This window comes from Carcharhinus amblyrhynchos, chromosome 29 (genome assembly GCF_965287045.1).
Source record: "Carcharhinus amblyrhynchos chromosome 29, sCarAmb.v2.hapA, whole genome shotgun sequence".
In the NCBI taxonomy this organism is placed as follows: domain Eukaryota; kingdom Metazoa; phylum Chordata; class Chondrichthyes; order Carcharhiniformes; family Carcharhinidae; genus Carcharhinus; species Carcharhinus amblyrhynchos.
The window spans coordinates 21890582-21908306 of NC_137352.1; the positions used below are offsets into that span (position 1 = coordinate 21890582).

Below are 17725 nucleotides of genomic sequence, written 5' to 3' on the forward strand. Positions count from 1 at the left end.
TCAGAAAGGACAGTAGGACTAGGGGGCACAGCCTCAAGATAAAAGGGGGGCGGTTTAGAACGGAGTTGAGGAGGAACTTCTTCACTCAAAGGGTGGTGAATCTCTGGAATTCTCTGCCCGTTGAAGTGGTGGAGGCTACCTCACTAAATATTTTTAAGATGCGGGTTGATGGGTTTTTGATAAGAGAGGGGATTAAGGGTTATGGGGAGAGGGCAGGAATGTGGAACTGAGCCACGACAGATCAGCCATGATCTTATTGAATGGCGGGGCAGGCTCGAAGGGCTAGTCGGCCTACTCCTGCTCCTATTTCTTATGTTCTTAATTACAGCATTGCTATAACTAATGAAGTGTAAGTTGATGCAGTCAAGCTGTAGATTGACAGTGCTACATTGAAATTCTCTACATGGCTCAGTATAAAAATCAGCAATATATGTAGCACTTTAGGAAAGCACTATAACACTTGAACAACCATGGATGTCATGTTTTCATGTCAAATGGTTTGGTGATGGTGTCAACATTTACTCTAAATTAAATAACATTCGAATAATGAAAAGTAACTGGATCTCAGTTCAGGTTTCTGCAGCATTAGTGCTTTCCACTTGGCAGAGTGTTAACATTATGCACTTTTTCTGTTCCTTTCAAAGGGCCAGCTCTTAATACTCTGTATGTGGGGAGACTATGTTTGAGTCAGGTTATTATGGAAAACAAGAAGAACAATTTGTACTGCCAAGTGGAAGTGCGTTGGTACTGGACTGTAGCTGGGAAGGTACCTAAAGGTGTCCATGTGTGTCCACATGTGACTGGCTAGAACATTATATAGAAATGAATTAGACCAGCATCTGCTCAACAGTAAACCAGTCAGCAGCCATGCATACTAACATAAATTACAGCAACAATATATCCATGTTACCATGCAATGTGTTTTTTTAATACAGTAAACTCTTGGCTTTCAGCTGCCCATGTGTTGGAGACTGCAAAGTGCCATCTAACTCCACAAACTTAGCCATACTTTTAACTGGAACTGCTTTTCACCAACATTAAATGTGAAGATAGTAAAGCAGAGTCATACTGCCTGCTTGAGATATCTTACCAAGTTCAGTTTCTATTATCAGGTCAGGTTGTTATGCTAGATTCAATCTGCACAAACACGATACTTGCTACGTTAGTGAGGTGTGGGAACATTGCAGTTTTTGACACTCTAAAATGGTTAAAAGCTGACAAGCTAAAAAGATAAGCAAAGGAAGCAACACCTAAAATACATATGGGTAGGAATTTTAAAAGTATTGATTTTAGGCCTTAACTAAACTCTGTCGGTGATTTTCACCAGATACATTAGGTGCCAAATAGCCAATGAGGTAGCCGAGGTGAGGTTGGAAACGGTAATGCTGGTGTAGCACACCTTTAATGCAAGACATCGCCTTGGTAAAAGGGTTGAGGTCAATGCTAGAAATGAACACCTGGTTAAATAGTAAAATGCCTGCTAGTGCTCATCAAAGTGGCTGGATAGTATTTTGTGACTAGAGCTTTAATTAACAGTGACCAGCTGTTTAGGAGTAAAAATAGTTTTGATGTCAATTTCAAGTGTAAAAGGGAAACTCACAATTTAAATGGATACTCGCCATTTCATGGTCATTACTACAGCAGCTGTGAAAAATACCTCTTAAAGCACTGGGAAACATTCGAGACAATGTTGCCAAGATTCAACCAATACATGAACAACATTTATTCGAGAAGCTGTTGCAGCCTTCATCTGAGAAGAGTATGTGCTGTGCTGCTCCACTTTAGGAGTCACCAGGAGAAAGGGAATGTTTCATAAGCATCTTACTTGGCATTTGACTTTGTCTAGACAAGGCGCAGTACAAGCTGTTGCAGAAGAGACGAACACAAGGATATGTTTACTTTCCTTACCCACCTCATTCACTGGATCTCTTTAATTAAGACCTCCAGTACTGCATCCAAGAACCCGCAATGGCCTCTCTGTCATTCCCTGAGTCATCCTGGATATTGAGGGAGCCCACCAAATGTGCCACTGCATGTAAATTGCATTTAACCAGCAACTGAGTGCTAAGCTTACAGATTTCTGGTATAAATCTCCAGGTAAGTTTAAATTATGGTAATCAATTAGGACCAAAACTGTGCACTAAATCTTTCAAACAGACATGCCCATTTTCATCTTTTGGCTAAAATAACTTTGTTTGTTTTATATATTCTTTATTTATTCGTGGGACATTCATTCATGGCTGGCCAGCATTTATTGCCCATCCTTAGTTGCCCTCGAGGTGGTGGTGGTGGTGAGCTGCCTTCTTGAATCACTGCCGTCCATGTTCTGTGGGTTGACCCACAATGCCAGTAGGGAGGGAATTCCAGGATTTTGATCCAGCGACTGTGAAGCAATGGCGATATATTTCCAAGTCAGGATGGTGAGCGGCTTGGAAAAGAACTTGCAGGTGCTGGTGTTCCCATTTCTCTGCTGCCCTTGTCCTTTTAGATGGAAGTGGTCATGGATTTGGAAGGTGCTGTCTAAGGATCTTTGGTGAATTGCTGCAGTGCATCTTGCAGACATTACTGCTGCTATTGAGCGTCAGTCGTGGAGGGATTGAATGTTTGTAGATGTGGTGCCAATCAAGTAGGTTGACCCATCCAGGCAAGTGGGGAGCATTCCGTCACACTTCTGACTTGTGCCTTGTAGATGATGGATAGGTTCCGGGGAGTCAGGAGGTGAGTTACTCGCTGCAGTACTCTTAGCCTTTGAACTGCTGTTGTAGCACTGTGTTTATGTGGTGAGCCCAACTGAGTTTCTATTCAGTGTTAACCCCAAGGATGTTGACAGTTTGGGATTCAGGATGGTAACGCCATTGAGTGTCAGGAATCAGTGATAAGAGTGTCTCTTATTGGTGATGACCATTGCCTGGCTTTTGTGTGGGGCGAGTGTTACTTACCATTTGTCAGCCCAGGCCTGGATATTGCCCAAATCATGTTGCATTTGAACATGGACTGCTTCAGTATTGAGGAGTCGTGAATGGTACGGAACACTGTGCATTCATCGATGAACATCCCCACTTTTGACCTTATGATGTAGGGAAGGCCATTGATGAAGCAGCTGAAGATTGTTGGGCCTAGGACACTACCCTGAGTGACTCTTGCAGCGATGTCCTGGAGCTGAGATGACTTTAATATATTTAAAATATAATCATGGCACCAGTTTAACCAATCAGAGCAACAAGTGTCTTTTATACATACCGTTCCCTTTGATGAAATTTTATTCAGACCCTGTGAAAATAATAGTCCCGAGTATAGGGGTTTCGATGGAAGTACTTGTTTTGCTGCTGTTGTAGCCTACATGATAATACACTGCAGAAGACTACAGATTTGCTGGATTGATTTGCTGATGAGTTATGTGTAGAATTATATTGTAGCCAATATCTTCACATCAGTGTTAGAACTAAGAAATTTACCAGACATTTGACATTGTTATATAAAGAATACCTAAATATTTTGGTGGATTTAAAAGGAAGTGTATGATTTCTATCCTTTTAAGAAATTAGTTACCTCCAAAAGAATCTGACATTCTCAAAGTTGGTATCGGTAAAATAATTTGTTTATCCTTCGTTTCTGAAATCATTAATTAACAGTTGTTAGCTACCTAACTATTACTAAGTCCAATTGAATTTGTTCTTCTTCTTTGTGCTTTATTCTTTCAAGGATCTCTGCTTGTGCTGTTTTTTTTCTCTACAGTTGATCAGGTCTCCACATGCTAGCTCTGCTCTTCCTCGTGCCCTGATTCATAGTTATTGCATATATTTTCATTGTTAATACCACAATTGGTGACAGTTTATAAAGTTGTTTCTGTAAGTAGAATTGGAAATAGTTTTACAATAATTTTAGTGGACTAGTGTTGATGTGAGTTACAGACAATATACAATTCAGCACCTTTCTTGGGATTGCATAAAGCTTATAAATTCAAAACTTTTGAAGCTTGAAATAACCTCTCCCCCAGATCTTTAAACCCTGATTAATTTCAGCACTATGTACAAGAAACTTCACGCAATTTCAACTTTTCACTTAGGTGAAACCTAGTGTGTTTGCCAAAGTGGATAGCTACAATTTATGAGAATGAACCTAAGATAAATGCACCACTAAAAAGAGAAGTGATTAGGACAATCTTTCCTTTTTACCTTGATTTCTTCAAGGGCAGGTGCTGGCAGGAGAAGTTGGAGCGCGGTCTATTTGTGTTGTACTCAATTCATGGGCCAACCTTTAGAGAAGTTGCCATTACACTGAGCAGCTAACTGCAGCAACTCACATAATTTCACCAAAATATTATTGTCATTGGTTTGTAGCTCCGGACAGCCAGTACTTTTATTGACAGTGTTGGAAAAAAATCTTCTTGTTCCCATTGTATATATTGGTTGAAGTAGCTTCAAAGAATGAGGAAGGCCATATCAGCCTAATGTTGACCTATCAGGCCACTGCTAAGTGTAATAGTATGCAATAGTCCTGTGTTCATTGGGAAAATTGAACATTAATTTGTAATGCAAGTTTTGAGTAGCTTCAGGTACTGTTTGTCTCGACACTTAGTCTTGTATTTAATAGTGATAGACAAAACTAGAATATAGAGATCAATTGGAATTGAAGATGGATGGGGGGGTTGCGGGGTGAGGGGACAAAGCTACATTAATGCACTGTAATACAGAATCAAAAAAATCACATGGGATTTCTCACATGATGATGCTTCAAACTCAGGTCAGTAATTCACAGAAATACTGAGGGTTGATAACAACACACTTCCTGGAAGAGAGGCAAAGCATTAGAAAAATGACCTGGTTGACTTTTAGAACTCTTGCAAAGAAGCATTGGCGAGAAATGGAAATACATTGCTATATTGCTTTCCTATTGAGGAGTGGTGTATGAAAGATAAATTGGGGTAATAACTTTTTAAGGATTACAGAAGTAATAATTGCAGTTCGGTAAAATTAGAAGAACCTTAACTGACTCCATTTCAAACTCTCTCTTGGCTTTGAAGCTTTCCCCTCTTCTATACAAATGGAGAACATTAGAATGCCATTAGTGTAAAGGAGATTACGAGTTCTGCTGTGTTGATCAGTGCTATTCGGCTATATCTACAATGAAAAAGTAAGTACCACATCACCAAATAGCTTGATGTTTTTGTGCTAGCAGGCCACGTATAGCGATAAGCAGGACCTGTAATATGAAATGCAAAACCGTTAAACTACTGTCAGGGTTTTGGGCCTTTGATGAATAGAAGAATGTGTTGCTGAACTAGCCTGCAAGGTGTCTTTCTATTCACTGATATATATTTTGATAGTTTTTGTGGTATCGGTCAGTGAGTTAGCTATCAGAAAATGGACCTTTTCTGTTATTAGCACTTGATCTTTCCAAAATCAGATGTAGCAGTGCTGAACACCTTCTGGTGGTCTATCTATGTATTGTTTCTTGAACTCATCAACTATTTTTGACCACAATAGTCCTTTTGATTTCTCTAAGTCAGATTGTAAAATTGTGGATAGTGTTTATTCTGCCTTTGTGCCCCTTCCAGAACTGACTTGCGTCTGCTTCAATTGACAAAGAGTCCTAACAATAGATGTAAAGAGAAGGGTTTCATCCCATTAGTCCATGCTGCATTAAAATCCTTATCCCAGAGGTGAAGAAACATTGCAAAAGCTGATTTAAAAGAAACTTTTTAATGAATTCTTTATGAAGTTGATAAAAAATTCACCATGCTGCAGGTTGACTGACTTCATATTGGTAAATCTTAAATTGACTTCAAGTTGTGGGAACAAAAGTAAAGCTGCTTAATATTTCGAGGTATGTTTGAAATTGTGCAGTCTGTGAGCAACTGCTACCACAAAGCTAAAACAGAAATGAACAAATGCAGCCATCTCTCAGATATTTGGTTTCCATCATCACTTTTATTTCAAGCTAGAATTGCAACCAATTGATCTGCATTGAACTGGAAAGCATGCCTGTCAGCTGTCCCACATTCTTCCCGGAAGAAGTTATGCAGTAATGCTTGGCACCGGATTACTTCAGAAGAAGCACTCAAGTCCAGTCTAATAAATGATGCATTTGTTACTGGATTTGTTCCCAAACTATTTCCATTAAACTTACAGGCAATATGGGATGTATGACAGCATTTCACAGTACCAGTGTTCCTAAATGTCTTTCCAATACAGAATGTCTATTCTAAAGTTGGCACTATTCTCTTCATATGAATCATTTAACTTTGCCGTTGCAAGAATGAGATGTTTTTGTGGAACTGATCCAAACGTTGGATTAAAGTCTATCAGAATGCCATAAATCCAAAATTCTGAATCTATATAAGGGATTTTGGCCTGGAAGGTAATGTGCCTTCCTTGTTGTTTTATTGTATCTTTATATAAATGGGCAAGTGGAATCCACAGTGATGTTGTTATTTACTGAGAATTAAAGTATCTAATCTAGTGCAGGGCATGCAGACCAATTATGGTATTTCTAAATCTGAGATATCAGCCTTGGTTATTCCAAAAACTGGTTTAACAAATATACGCACCGTGAATATACTGCCTCCACATTTGTTCTAAATGGCATGTGGTAATTAACTGAAAGTATTGATATACTGTGCAATTTGATTCAGGTGTCAGCTTAATTTCACCAACATTTGAAAATATTTTTGTGATCTGTCATAAGCACCAAAACAACCAAATGGGTATATATGGGTATATCAATCCATTCTAACATTTAGACATTTGTAAATGGGTTTAATGTTAACCTGATGCAACTATTTTATTGTCAGGCAGTTGGAATTGAAAGGTGTGGGGAATCCAATGCATTCCAGCTTCTGTTGCAGTCAGGTTAGCTGGCATTCAACTGAACATTTGGGATCCAATGAAGGAAAAGCTACTTTATAATTCTCAAAGACGTGTGATAGGAGAGGGCTGGAAAACAGAGCGGAGACCCTTTTCAACTTTGCAACAGCACAAATAAAAAAGTTGACATCAATGGAAGAGACCTGATGAAATAGGAATTGAAGTTTAGATGTACACACAATTGTGCAAACCCTGTTCTGCCATTCATTTAAGTCATGGTTGAATTGACTGTAACCTCAACTCCACATTCCCACCTACCCTTTATGATCTTTCATCCCCTTGTTTGTCAAGAATCTATCTACTTCAGCCTTAAAAATATTCAATAGTTTATTTGGTCAGCTGAATACTTCTGGGATTATTCCTGTGTGTGTGCAAGAGTAGCAGAAAATCTGGTACAACAATAATTTCCGATATTAAGGGAGGCGGTAGAGCAGTGACATTGTCACTAGAATATTAATCCAGAGGTCCAGGGTAATGCACTAGGAACCCAGGATTAAATCCTTCCGTTACAGATGCTAAAATTTGAATTCAATAAAAAATATGAAATTAAAAGTCTGATGATGGTCATGAAACTATGGTAGATTGTCATAAAACTAATCTGGTTCGCTAAAGTTCCTTAGAATGGAAGTCTGCCAACTTTGCCTGATCTGACCTACATGAGTCCAGACCCACAGCTATGTTGTTGACTCATTTGTCATCTGAAATGGCCTAACAAGCCCATTTAGTTCAAGGTCAGTTAATGATGGGCAATAAATGCTGGCTCAGAATGAATAAAAAATATATTGGAAATACCACGAGGATGTTAGCTTTTGTTAAGAATAAGAAAAAATAAATTATACTTTTCCTGGCTAATCCATCCATACATGGTGGTGCAGAAAGATAACAATGCAAATTATGCAATGGAGATACCTAATCAAGCATGTAGGTTCCTGCTGTACAGTATGAGCAAGTTGCAATTTTACTGCTGCTGCTGAGGATGAACTTTGCAACTGAGGGTGATTCTATATTTAGGAAGCACTGGTGTAAGGGTTAACTGGACTGCAAGGTTCATCATGTTTATAATGATGAATCTACAATAGGAACAGTCCAGTTAACCCTTACACCAGTGCTTCCTAAATATTTCCCTATTGTAATTTCATTTTAATGTTCCAAAATTGTTGAGACCCCCCCCCGGGTCAAAATGATGGAGAGGTAGGATGGAGAGCTACCAGAGCAGGGGGAATGTGAAGAACTGGCAGAGCTTGGGTTGAGGGGAGGAAGCAGCAGCTAGAAAGCTGAAATCGTTTTACAGAATGGTGGACCTCAGAGAAAACTTTCTTAGGATGTGCTATTCCAATTACATTCCCATCAGAGGCTGCAATCCACAGTTGCTGTATCTGCCTTGGGACTCACAACTCCTCTCCCTGGGAATCGTGACCCATGGTGTGGATACCCTTGTCTCACAACAAAAGTACAACAGGTTTGCTTTGACTTCAGTCACCATTCTCAAATGGGTCAGGTTACATACAATAACTTGTGCTGCATGTCCAATGGACCAACATTCTTACTCTGGCATGTGGTAAAGGGATGTATGGATGTTCAATTTGAAGTTAACATTGGAAATTACCAGTAGTACTGGTTCCTAAGAAAAAGCAGTCAAAAAGTTAAATATAAAAGGAACTAACAGAGGTTTCCCTGCATTGAGAAGCTAGAGAATGAAACATATCTGACAATTCTAGACTAGAGCTGACAGCCATTATTAAACAATAATAAAGAAAAATTGAAGCATTTTTGTCTGTATTTCAAGGGTTAACACATTATACTAATCCAGATTTATGGGCTTAAAGATATTCAGCTTTCCCTGTGCCCCAGTTAAGATGCTGACACATTTAGTTCACTGGATAGTTTGAACACATGACTTCATTGCATTTAGTACAAGGGCTACCACAATTTTTTTGGCACTGAGAGTACTTCGCATAACAAGCCATTGTAAACCCAACTCAAGATTGTTATGGATAATGGTCCAGAAAACTGTTCATGTACTCCTTCAACTGCAGGCTTTCTGGTTTGATGTGTGTTTTATTATTTTTCACAGCTTGGGAACAGACTTAAGAATATTGTTTTCTTGCTGTAGTTGTTTCTAGGATAAACAGTTAGAGCCAGTGCTGATCCTGTCATTTTTTTACAAGACATGTTTCATTTAAATTTGTTCGAAATTATTCAAACCATAAATATAATTTTTTAAAAATGAATTACTTATTAAAAAGGAAAATCCTTCAGTGTCTGTATGAAAGAAATACAATTGAATTGGGAAATTATTCAGTTTTCTATACAAAATAAATGTAAATTAGAAAATTGTGCCAGGAATGAATTGAATGGGTCTGCTTGTGAGTTGAAAAACAGACTGGTTTGAATGATATATACACAGCAACACTGTGTGGAACAGTAGCATTTCAGTACAAGATGTCTGCAATAGACTAGGTCAGAGAAAGGTCTTTTGAAACTTCTTGCATTGTGTCCAAAAATACAGTAATGTTGGAAGTTTAGAATTGCGAAAGTGGTATTATTAATAAGGCTATTTTAATGCAGTTAGACATGATCTTACTTCTGGACTGAATGCTCTTACACACTCCAGTGACTTGCACATCACCAATAAACGTACTTTTACTACATATTTCCATATCTCTAAGTCCCAAGCATTATGAGGATTAGATGGATACATGTTGCATATCTGTACACTTGTCTGTATAATCTAAATCAGTACATTTTTGACCGGCACTGTCTAAGAGATTTAGCTTTGGCCACTTGTTTGTCGTGCAGAGCAGTTTGAATTTCATTCATAAGTCTTTGGGTGATATGTGTTGGTCAGTCTGATTTATGAGAGGCTATAACTAACTGATTCACAGTTGTGTTGTAACTGGTGCGTACTCAGATTGCACATTGCGCTTGCATCTGGAAAGTACGAGCAGATTAGATTACAAAACATCAGAGGGGAAATCTATACAGTAGTGATGAAAAACAATCAATCTAATTTAACTTCCAAATGTGACATTTTAGTGCAAAAGCACCAAATATAAAAACAGTATTTTCAATGCTAAATTGAACCATTTTGTACGTGCAGAACTTTTCTACTTACAAAGTACAAATATTAGAAGATAGTTTTCTTTGTGATTTTGCAGCTTTAGTATTCAATTTTGTATCTCAACTGATACTGACCTCACCTATGTATAGAACATGGCTCTAGTATTCTTAAACTTGTTACTGCCTTCCATCATTCGCTTTAGCCCTTCGCCGAAGTTTCTTTATAAGATGGGAGTGGAATTCACTGCCGCAGAGAGTAGTTGAGGCCAAAACATTGTCTGATTTCAAGAAGAAATTGGATAAAACTCTTGGGGCTAAAGGGGTCAAGGGATATGGGGGGAAGGGGGGAATCAGGATATTGAATTTGATGATCAGCCATGATCAAAATGAGTGGTGGAGCAGGCTCGAATGGCATACTCCTACTTCCTATGTTTCTATAATGCAATGGTAGCTATTTTCTACAAAAGTAAGCATTTTAAAAACATATAACTTGCACATATCCTTTTTTATAGTGTATAGCAGTGGAAAGTCCGTTGATTTATATGCAGGAGTTGTAGTGAGTTTGCCATAAATCAGCATAAAGTATGAAAGGAAGCACAGCTCGCACCTTAAATATAGTATCTGGAAATTCCTGGAGCTCTGCTGTGTTGGTAAGTACAGCCCTAGTGGAATCCCTGCCTGATCTTGCCAAAAACAACAGAGACCTGTACAAATTCCAGGGATTGGGTCATTTTCAAGGGCACATAAGCAGTGATACTTGCACTCCCATCAGGCTTGCAGTGGATGGATTATTTTGCTGTGCTAATGATTTGGAAACTCGTGGAGGGGCTCATTAAACCTACATGAATTCTGCTGAAGTCTTCCAAGGACACAAAATGAACAATTGCTTTGAGAACCTGGGAACTCCCTCGATGTGTTCATTTGATGTTAGAGAGCCAGTGGAAAGTCAGGCTCATAAATTTGCCTTGCTTCCTAACCAACTCTGAAATTTCAGGTCACCATATCCTGGTCATCAGAATTTCTGTGAACTCCAGCAATTGTCAGTTTTGTACAATAGAATTCCCTCAGCAAGTCGCCCCTAAAACAAAACCTGAACCAAAACTTTATACAGAAATGATCCTGTAAGGCCTGAAGGTAATGTTTGGCAGCAGATTGTGTTTAGTTCTGCGCATTAATTGTTGCACACAAGTGTTTGAACATCATCAATTCAGGAATTTTGTACTGTGGAGTATGTCTAGTGATATAGCTTATTGTGGAAGCTTGCCTCAGAAATTGATAGGTGACTGGGAATTATTTTCAGATGCATTTCCAGATTTTGGTGCATTTTCTATGCATTGTGGATCAAAATTTCCCAATTTTAATGCACCATGAATCAGCCATTGCTGTTTCCATTCAGTGAAATTCTCACATCAAAAGTTCTATTTTATGTAAAATCCTTCATATACAGTGCCATAGTTAGAATCATATTGGCAGTTTGTGTCAAAAAACTTTCTGTAATTAAGAAAGGAAGCTGCTTCATGGTGACAGTCTGATGTCCTTAAATAAATCAAGTTTATGTATATTGTGCTTACTACTTCAGTGTGCTGCAAAATTGCACAAAAATACCACGGGAAAAGTCTCTTCTAAGTGGATATTCAATTTCCATCATGTGACATTCCAATCTCAGTAATGCTCAACTATCTTTTATCTCCAAAAAGTCTGCTGTAGCTGAATCACAAAGTTGAATTTAAAGCAAGTGCACATTAACTGAATTGTTCAGAGGGCCCAGAGTTATCAGATGAATAGAGCGCATGCTTAGTCATTCTCAATATAATTTAACCGTATATAACCTTCTGCCTGCTTCTAACTTGATGGCAGCAACTCTCAAAGAATCATAAATGAGAAAAGTGGAACCCATACTTTTGCTCGAAGAAAATGTAGTCCTAAAATGTCTTGTGACTTGTCTTTTATGAGTTTTAATCCTCTGAAGACTCCAGGATGGGACTTGTATTTAATGAAGCATCCAGTGTATCAGAGTGTTGTTTCTGAACTAAATGTTCTGTTAGTAATATGATTATTTTTAAACTTCAAATATTATTAGACTAACAGTGCTGCCTTACAGCACCAGGGACCCGGGTTCAAATCCGTCCTTGAGTAACTGTGTGGAGTTTGCAGATTCTCCCATGTCTGTGTGGGTTTCCTCTAGGTGCTCTGGTTTCCTCCCTCAGTCTAAAGATGTGTAGGTTAGGTGGGTTGGCCATGTTAAATTGCCCCTTAGTGTCCCAAGATGTATAGGGTTAGATGGGATTAGCCGTGGTAAATGAGTGAGATTGCAGGAATAGGATGGAGGAGAGGGTATGGGTAAGACACTCTGTCAAAGAATAGGTGCAGACTTGATGGGCCAAATGGCCTATTCTGCAGTGTAGGGATTCTATTCTATGAAACCGTAGCTCTGTTAAGCATGCGCTGTTGCCATGCAAAGTTTTTGCAGTTTCTTTGAGAGTCATTTTCTCATAATAATATTGAGAGTAAGTGTCAAGTTCATGTAGTTGTGATATAGGTCATTATGTCACCCGTTTACATCTTTTGCTTAGAGAGGCATAATGTGCTGCATCACTGACACTGAAATTAATGATGTCACTCAAAAGGCAACTAGGTTTGTCCACTTTATATCTATTTATTAAGCTTATTTGGGCTTCTTTGGGTTCAGAATGATCTTAACTGACAAAATAAATGATGTGAATAGTCATAAAATATTGTCCTTTGCATGCATGAAAAACTTACCTTGATCATTTGAGCTTTGACTTCAAGAGTATCAACTAGAACTGAGTCTTGATTTTTATTCATAGATTTGAAGAATGTATGATGCCCTTTTTATTATTTTCTTGACTATAAAATGACTTATTTGTTTCTTATTTATGTGATTGAGGGAGCAAAATTTTGAGGAGCTCCCTTTGAATCAGACCTGCATTTATTGATTTGTCAATTACTACAACTAAATCCATGGTTTCGCCCTCTTCAAGATTCTGACTATCAAGTGAAGATGTGGATTGAATATTGTTAGGAACATTTCATTGCAACACACTCTGTGATAAAATTTGCACATCAAAATTTATTTCCCGTAATGGAATAGTGAATTTATTTTTATCCAGTACTAACGAGTTTGTTAAGACCAATACTTATTTATCTACCAAGCCTGCTTTTCATTTAATCTTTCAGCACAGCTGCTCCTTGACGCAGATTCCCCCCTTTCATTCCAGGGCAAATGTATTTTTTGTTGGTCCTGTTTTTGTTTTGTTTCTGTCTAGTGAAGGATCTGTGACATTCTGCTAAGTTTGGATTGATGAAGAATAAATTGAAAAGACTTAGAGCCACTAAGTGTGATTAGCACACAGGATGCTGACTGTCTTTTGAAATCTACAAGACAGTTTTTAGTGCCTTGATTCTGGGCATAAGGCTTCTGGTTTTAGTCCAACCGATTTATTTGATAGTAAACGCACAAGCTTTCGAGGTTTCCCTCTTCATCAGGTGAATGGAGAGTTCTGGCCTCACAGACATGTCTGTGCTTTATATTCTCTGTCTGAGGCCAGAACTCTCCATTCACCTGACGAAGAGGGAAACCTCGAAAGCTTGTGCGTTTACTATCAAATAAATCGGTTGGACTAAAACCTGGTGTTGTCAGACTTTTTACTGTGTTTACCCCAGTCCAACGCCGGCACATCCACATCATAAGGCTTCTGGACAGGGGTGTGGGGAAGATACAGGAAAAAAATAAGGAAAATATCATCAGTATAATTGTGGTAGGATTTTCAACCCCACCATCTCCTGACCTTGCATTTCCTATTTCAAAATAATAGCCACAGATCATTAGTATTCTACAAGAACATGTGAATTGTGATTTACACATTAAGTCAATCTCATTAGTACCATCTCTTTCAGTCAAATCCAGTATCTTTACCCATGGCCCGGTACAGCACCAAGGCAAGTAATAAAACGGACAATTAAATTATATCCACAAATTCTACAAAGAAAATTACTTTTACTCAGAAGTACACTTCCAAGAAAATTAAAAAAGGAATATTGAAAGGAGCTGCTCTGAAACAGAGTGGAGAGATACCATGTTGACCATGTTAAACCCACTCAGATGAAGTATCTGATGGGACAATGTATGGCTGGTTAAGTTCAGTGTGGATCAGCATCTTTCTTAGTCTGAGGCATTAATCCTTGTTCTCAAATCCAACTCAGAGGCTCATATTTGTTGGCTGTGTTTCTGAGCAGAGTAATTTGAACTAAATGAGCTCTTTTTCTTTTTCTCCTCCATCCGTTCACCTCAGCTGCCCCTATCCCAACCCTTGCCCTCCACCACCACCCTTCCCACTCCCTTACTATTATTAAGTGCTGTTCCTTTTAAATTTTACCCCCCCCCTTTATATTTGGATTGATTTGAGTAATGGACATGAAAAGCTGGAATAATAGGATGGAAGCTTCAATTTCAAATCTGAATATCATTAAGAGAATTGTCTACTTATTAATGCTGTCCTTATTAGGAGGGAATGGATTTGGAGGAACTGTTACTCAGTGTATTTAAAAGAGACAGTATTACTTCATGTAGGCTAAAAAATATTAGCTGAATGATGAAATCAACTGATTTGAATCCATTTTCCTATGGAAACTAAAATGGATTGAAACACCAATGGGTTGGACTTCATTGGAGCTGACTTTTATCATTGAACGATCGTGATGTTTCCAATCTCAGACCTCCATTATTATGGAGGGAGGTAGTGAATGCAATACTGGACGAGATTCTCCACCCTCCCAGTCTTATGTTTTATGCCAGTGGGAGGTGGCACGTTGTTTGCTCGCGGCAAGATTCTCTGCCACAGTTGGTGGGAATTTCCATTGACATCACCCCACATTGGCAGTAAACCCACAGCTGGGGTTGCGCTATTGGTGGGACTAGAGAATCCAGCCAGCATGAACAGCCGGAGAATTTTGGCCAGAATTTTCTAGTGGCTGAATAAGCAATCAATCTGCATATCATCCCTATGTTACTATTATGCAACCCAATTTAAGCACATGTTGACAAAGGTATGAAAGCAGGTTTCTCAGATCTGTTCTGAAGTTAGTGATTTGGGAAATCAAAGAAAGGAAAAGAATGAAGTAAGAAAGGATTACAAGCACATTGAGCAATTCAACTCTTGCAGGTGATTGGTACTTCTACTGAATTACACATGCCCAAATACTTCCATCTTTAACCCTTGGCCACAGTCATCTCAACTGGGTAGTGGATTTAAATTTCCTGTTTCCTGGCTAGAGCGGGTCAAATTGCCAAGGGTTACTGCTCTTAATAGTGGACGTGTGTGGATATTGAGTGCAATCAATTCAACCAATGTCCAGTTTCTTGTCAGTTGAGAGCCATGACTACAAGTAGTCCTCAACCTTGGAGTTTTGGGGGTTGTTTCCATTGGTCCCAAAATAGAGTTACCAGATAAAACTGCTGAGCTCCCACATGAAATGGGCCACCTTGCAGTGGGCAAAAATTGGAGATAGGATAAGGCCAAAAAGTGGACATCCAATTTGTCATTTAAGGGCCACAATAGGCACAAGGGCAGGTGAGCTACCAAATGCCGCACCTTAAAAATTAAGAGGCTGAAGCAGGCAGTTAGGCTGCCACCACCCCCTCTCCCCAGTCCTGCTGGCAGGTTAGTGTAAAACCCCAATGTATGTCCTAACTTGTCAGATGAATAATAATGTGCATGATGGATCAAGTTGGCCTTTTGGTCTATGTCAAATTAAAATGACCAGTCCCCAAATGGTCAGGGTGATGTGCTTTTTTGCCCAAATAAAATAAGATGTGCAAAATCATCTTTATGAAACCAGAATCTTATTTAAGATCGAAGTCACCTTGTGAGGATTGAAGTAGCATTTGAGTACAAATGAAAAATTATAAATCTTGCTGGCAACTTACTCCAATGCCTTGTTAAACAAATATTTTGAAAATTGCTAAGGGATACTTAACACTTCAGGATTAAATGGCTTAAGATAGAATCAATTGCCATAACCCATCTGGGATCTGGAGATCCATATATTTTAGTTTATTTATTAGTGTCACAAGTAGGCTTATATTAACACTGCATTGAAGTTACTGTGCAAATCCCTTAGTCGCCACACTCCAGAACTACTTCGGGTACACTGAGGGAAAATTTAGCGAGGCCAGTGCACGTAACCAGCACGCCTTCCCAACTGTGGGAGGAAACCGGAGCACCTGAAAGAAACCCACACAGACACAGGGAGAATGTGCAAACTCCACACAGTGACCCAAACTGGAATTGGACCAGGGTTCCTGACACTGAGACAGCCATGCTAACCACTGTGCCTCCATACTACCCCATATATAAAATAATAATAAATCAAAACATAACATATCCTATTATCACTTTTGCAAAACTGTAGAGATTATTGTTTTTCCGAACCCGATTGCCCTTTTTGCTGCAGTATATTTTAATTACTATGGATGCACATGAATGGCTCCTATTTAGTTTGCTGAAAATAATTCATCACTTGTTTTAGATCAGTAGTCAATTTAATAAACAACTGCAGTAGTTTTCAGCACTAGATTCACAGGAAGAAGCTATTGTTTTCGACTGTAAGCTCAGCATAAAAATGATAATAGAATTGATAGGTGACATGAACTGAGCTAATTCACCAATGGGAGGAGCATGTGAATATTTAATGTTCTGAACAAAGGATAACCACGTAATTGAGAGAATCAAATGAGTCAGATGCTCAGGGTTTTATTCTTCATTCAGGACAGCATCTGTCTTGCATTTCATTGTATTGAACATAGCAGACAAATAGAAGTATCTGATAGAGAGTGATGCCAAATGGACTTCTTTCAGTCTCACTCAAAGTAGGGCTTGGTGGGTTATCCTTTAACCAGTTATGGGCCTAGTTGTACTACAGCCTACTCCTGTTAATCTAATTACATTTAATTCAGATTATTGATTAATGCGACGATTGCTTTAGCACCGAAAAGCTACCATTGCAATTTAAATTAGACAATGTGAATTTGTAAATAATTCAATTGATACAAACATGTCTTTGCACCAAAAGAAGTAGACTGTATAAAATTGCCGTTCAGACTATTTAATCAAAGTAGGCCTCAATACCTCGTATTGAAATTTGAGCTGAACTAATATAACAGATCTCCAGAAAACAGATAGTTTTCTGAAAAACTAGTTGTATTTATTAGCTACACTTTTAGTTCCCTATCCATTTTCAGCTCTGCTCGGAAGTGAGGGAACTGTTGGTTTAAAAACTCAGATTAAAACTCCCACCATTTTAGTGATGTGGTTTCACGTTCCATCATACCTGGTTCTGATAATGATTTACACAAACCCTGAAGAAAAAAGTGCAATGCCTCTTTTGAAATTGGAGTTAAAGCACAAAGTGAGCAAACAAAATATAATGTCCACAGGAAATCTGTTGAGTGGAAAGTCATATAATTTAATGATCAGAAGAGGGAGTTAGGACCCTCACCCCAGTGCCAAATGAGGTCCTTGTATTGATCTTCATGGATAAAGTACAGATTTGGAGGTGGGGGTAAAGGTGGTTTTGCTGCATAATGTACTGATTATTCTCTATCTGAAGTTTGTGTTTACTACAGCATGAGTATGGGTTAGAATCCACAAAAAGATTGTGCTTGTTTTGACTTGCGATAAATCACTATCATGAGTTTCAATTCACTTAATCTCCCTTTGTGACCACCTCCAAAAGCCATAATATCTACCTTTTGGCAATAAGCCCCAGGATAATGAGCA

The 17725-nt window shown here is 38.6% G+C and overlaps 1 protein-coding gene across 10 annotated transcripts in view; it reads left to right on the forward strand.

Annotated features, from left to right (window-relative positions):
* gramd1ba (GRAM domain containing 1Ba) overlaps positions 1-17725 on the forward strand; it is a 689080-nt gene that overhangs the window by 519242 nt on the left and 152113 nt on the right. The window contains exon 1 of one of the 10 annotated variants that reach the window (XM_080214721.1): positions 5039-5133. The exons of the other annotated variants lie outside the window; for them this stretch is intronic. Coding sequence (XP_080070847.1) covers positions 5126-5133 — 8 coding nt within the window. The 5' untranslated portion in view covers positions 5039-5125. Of the gene's footprint in view, positions 1-5038; positions 5134-17725 lie in introns of those variants that run through there. 10 annotated transcript variants of the gene reach the window in all.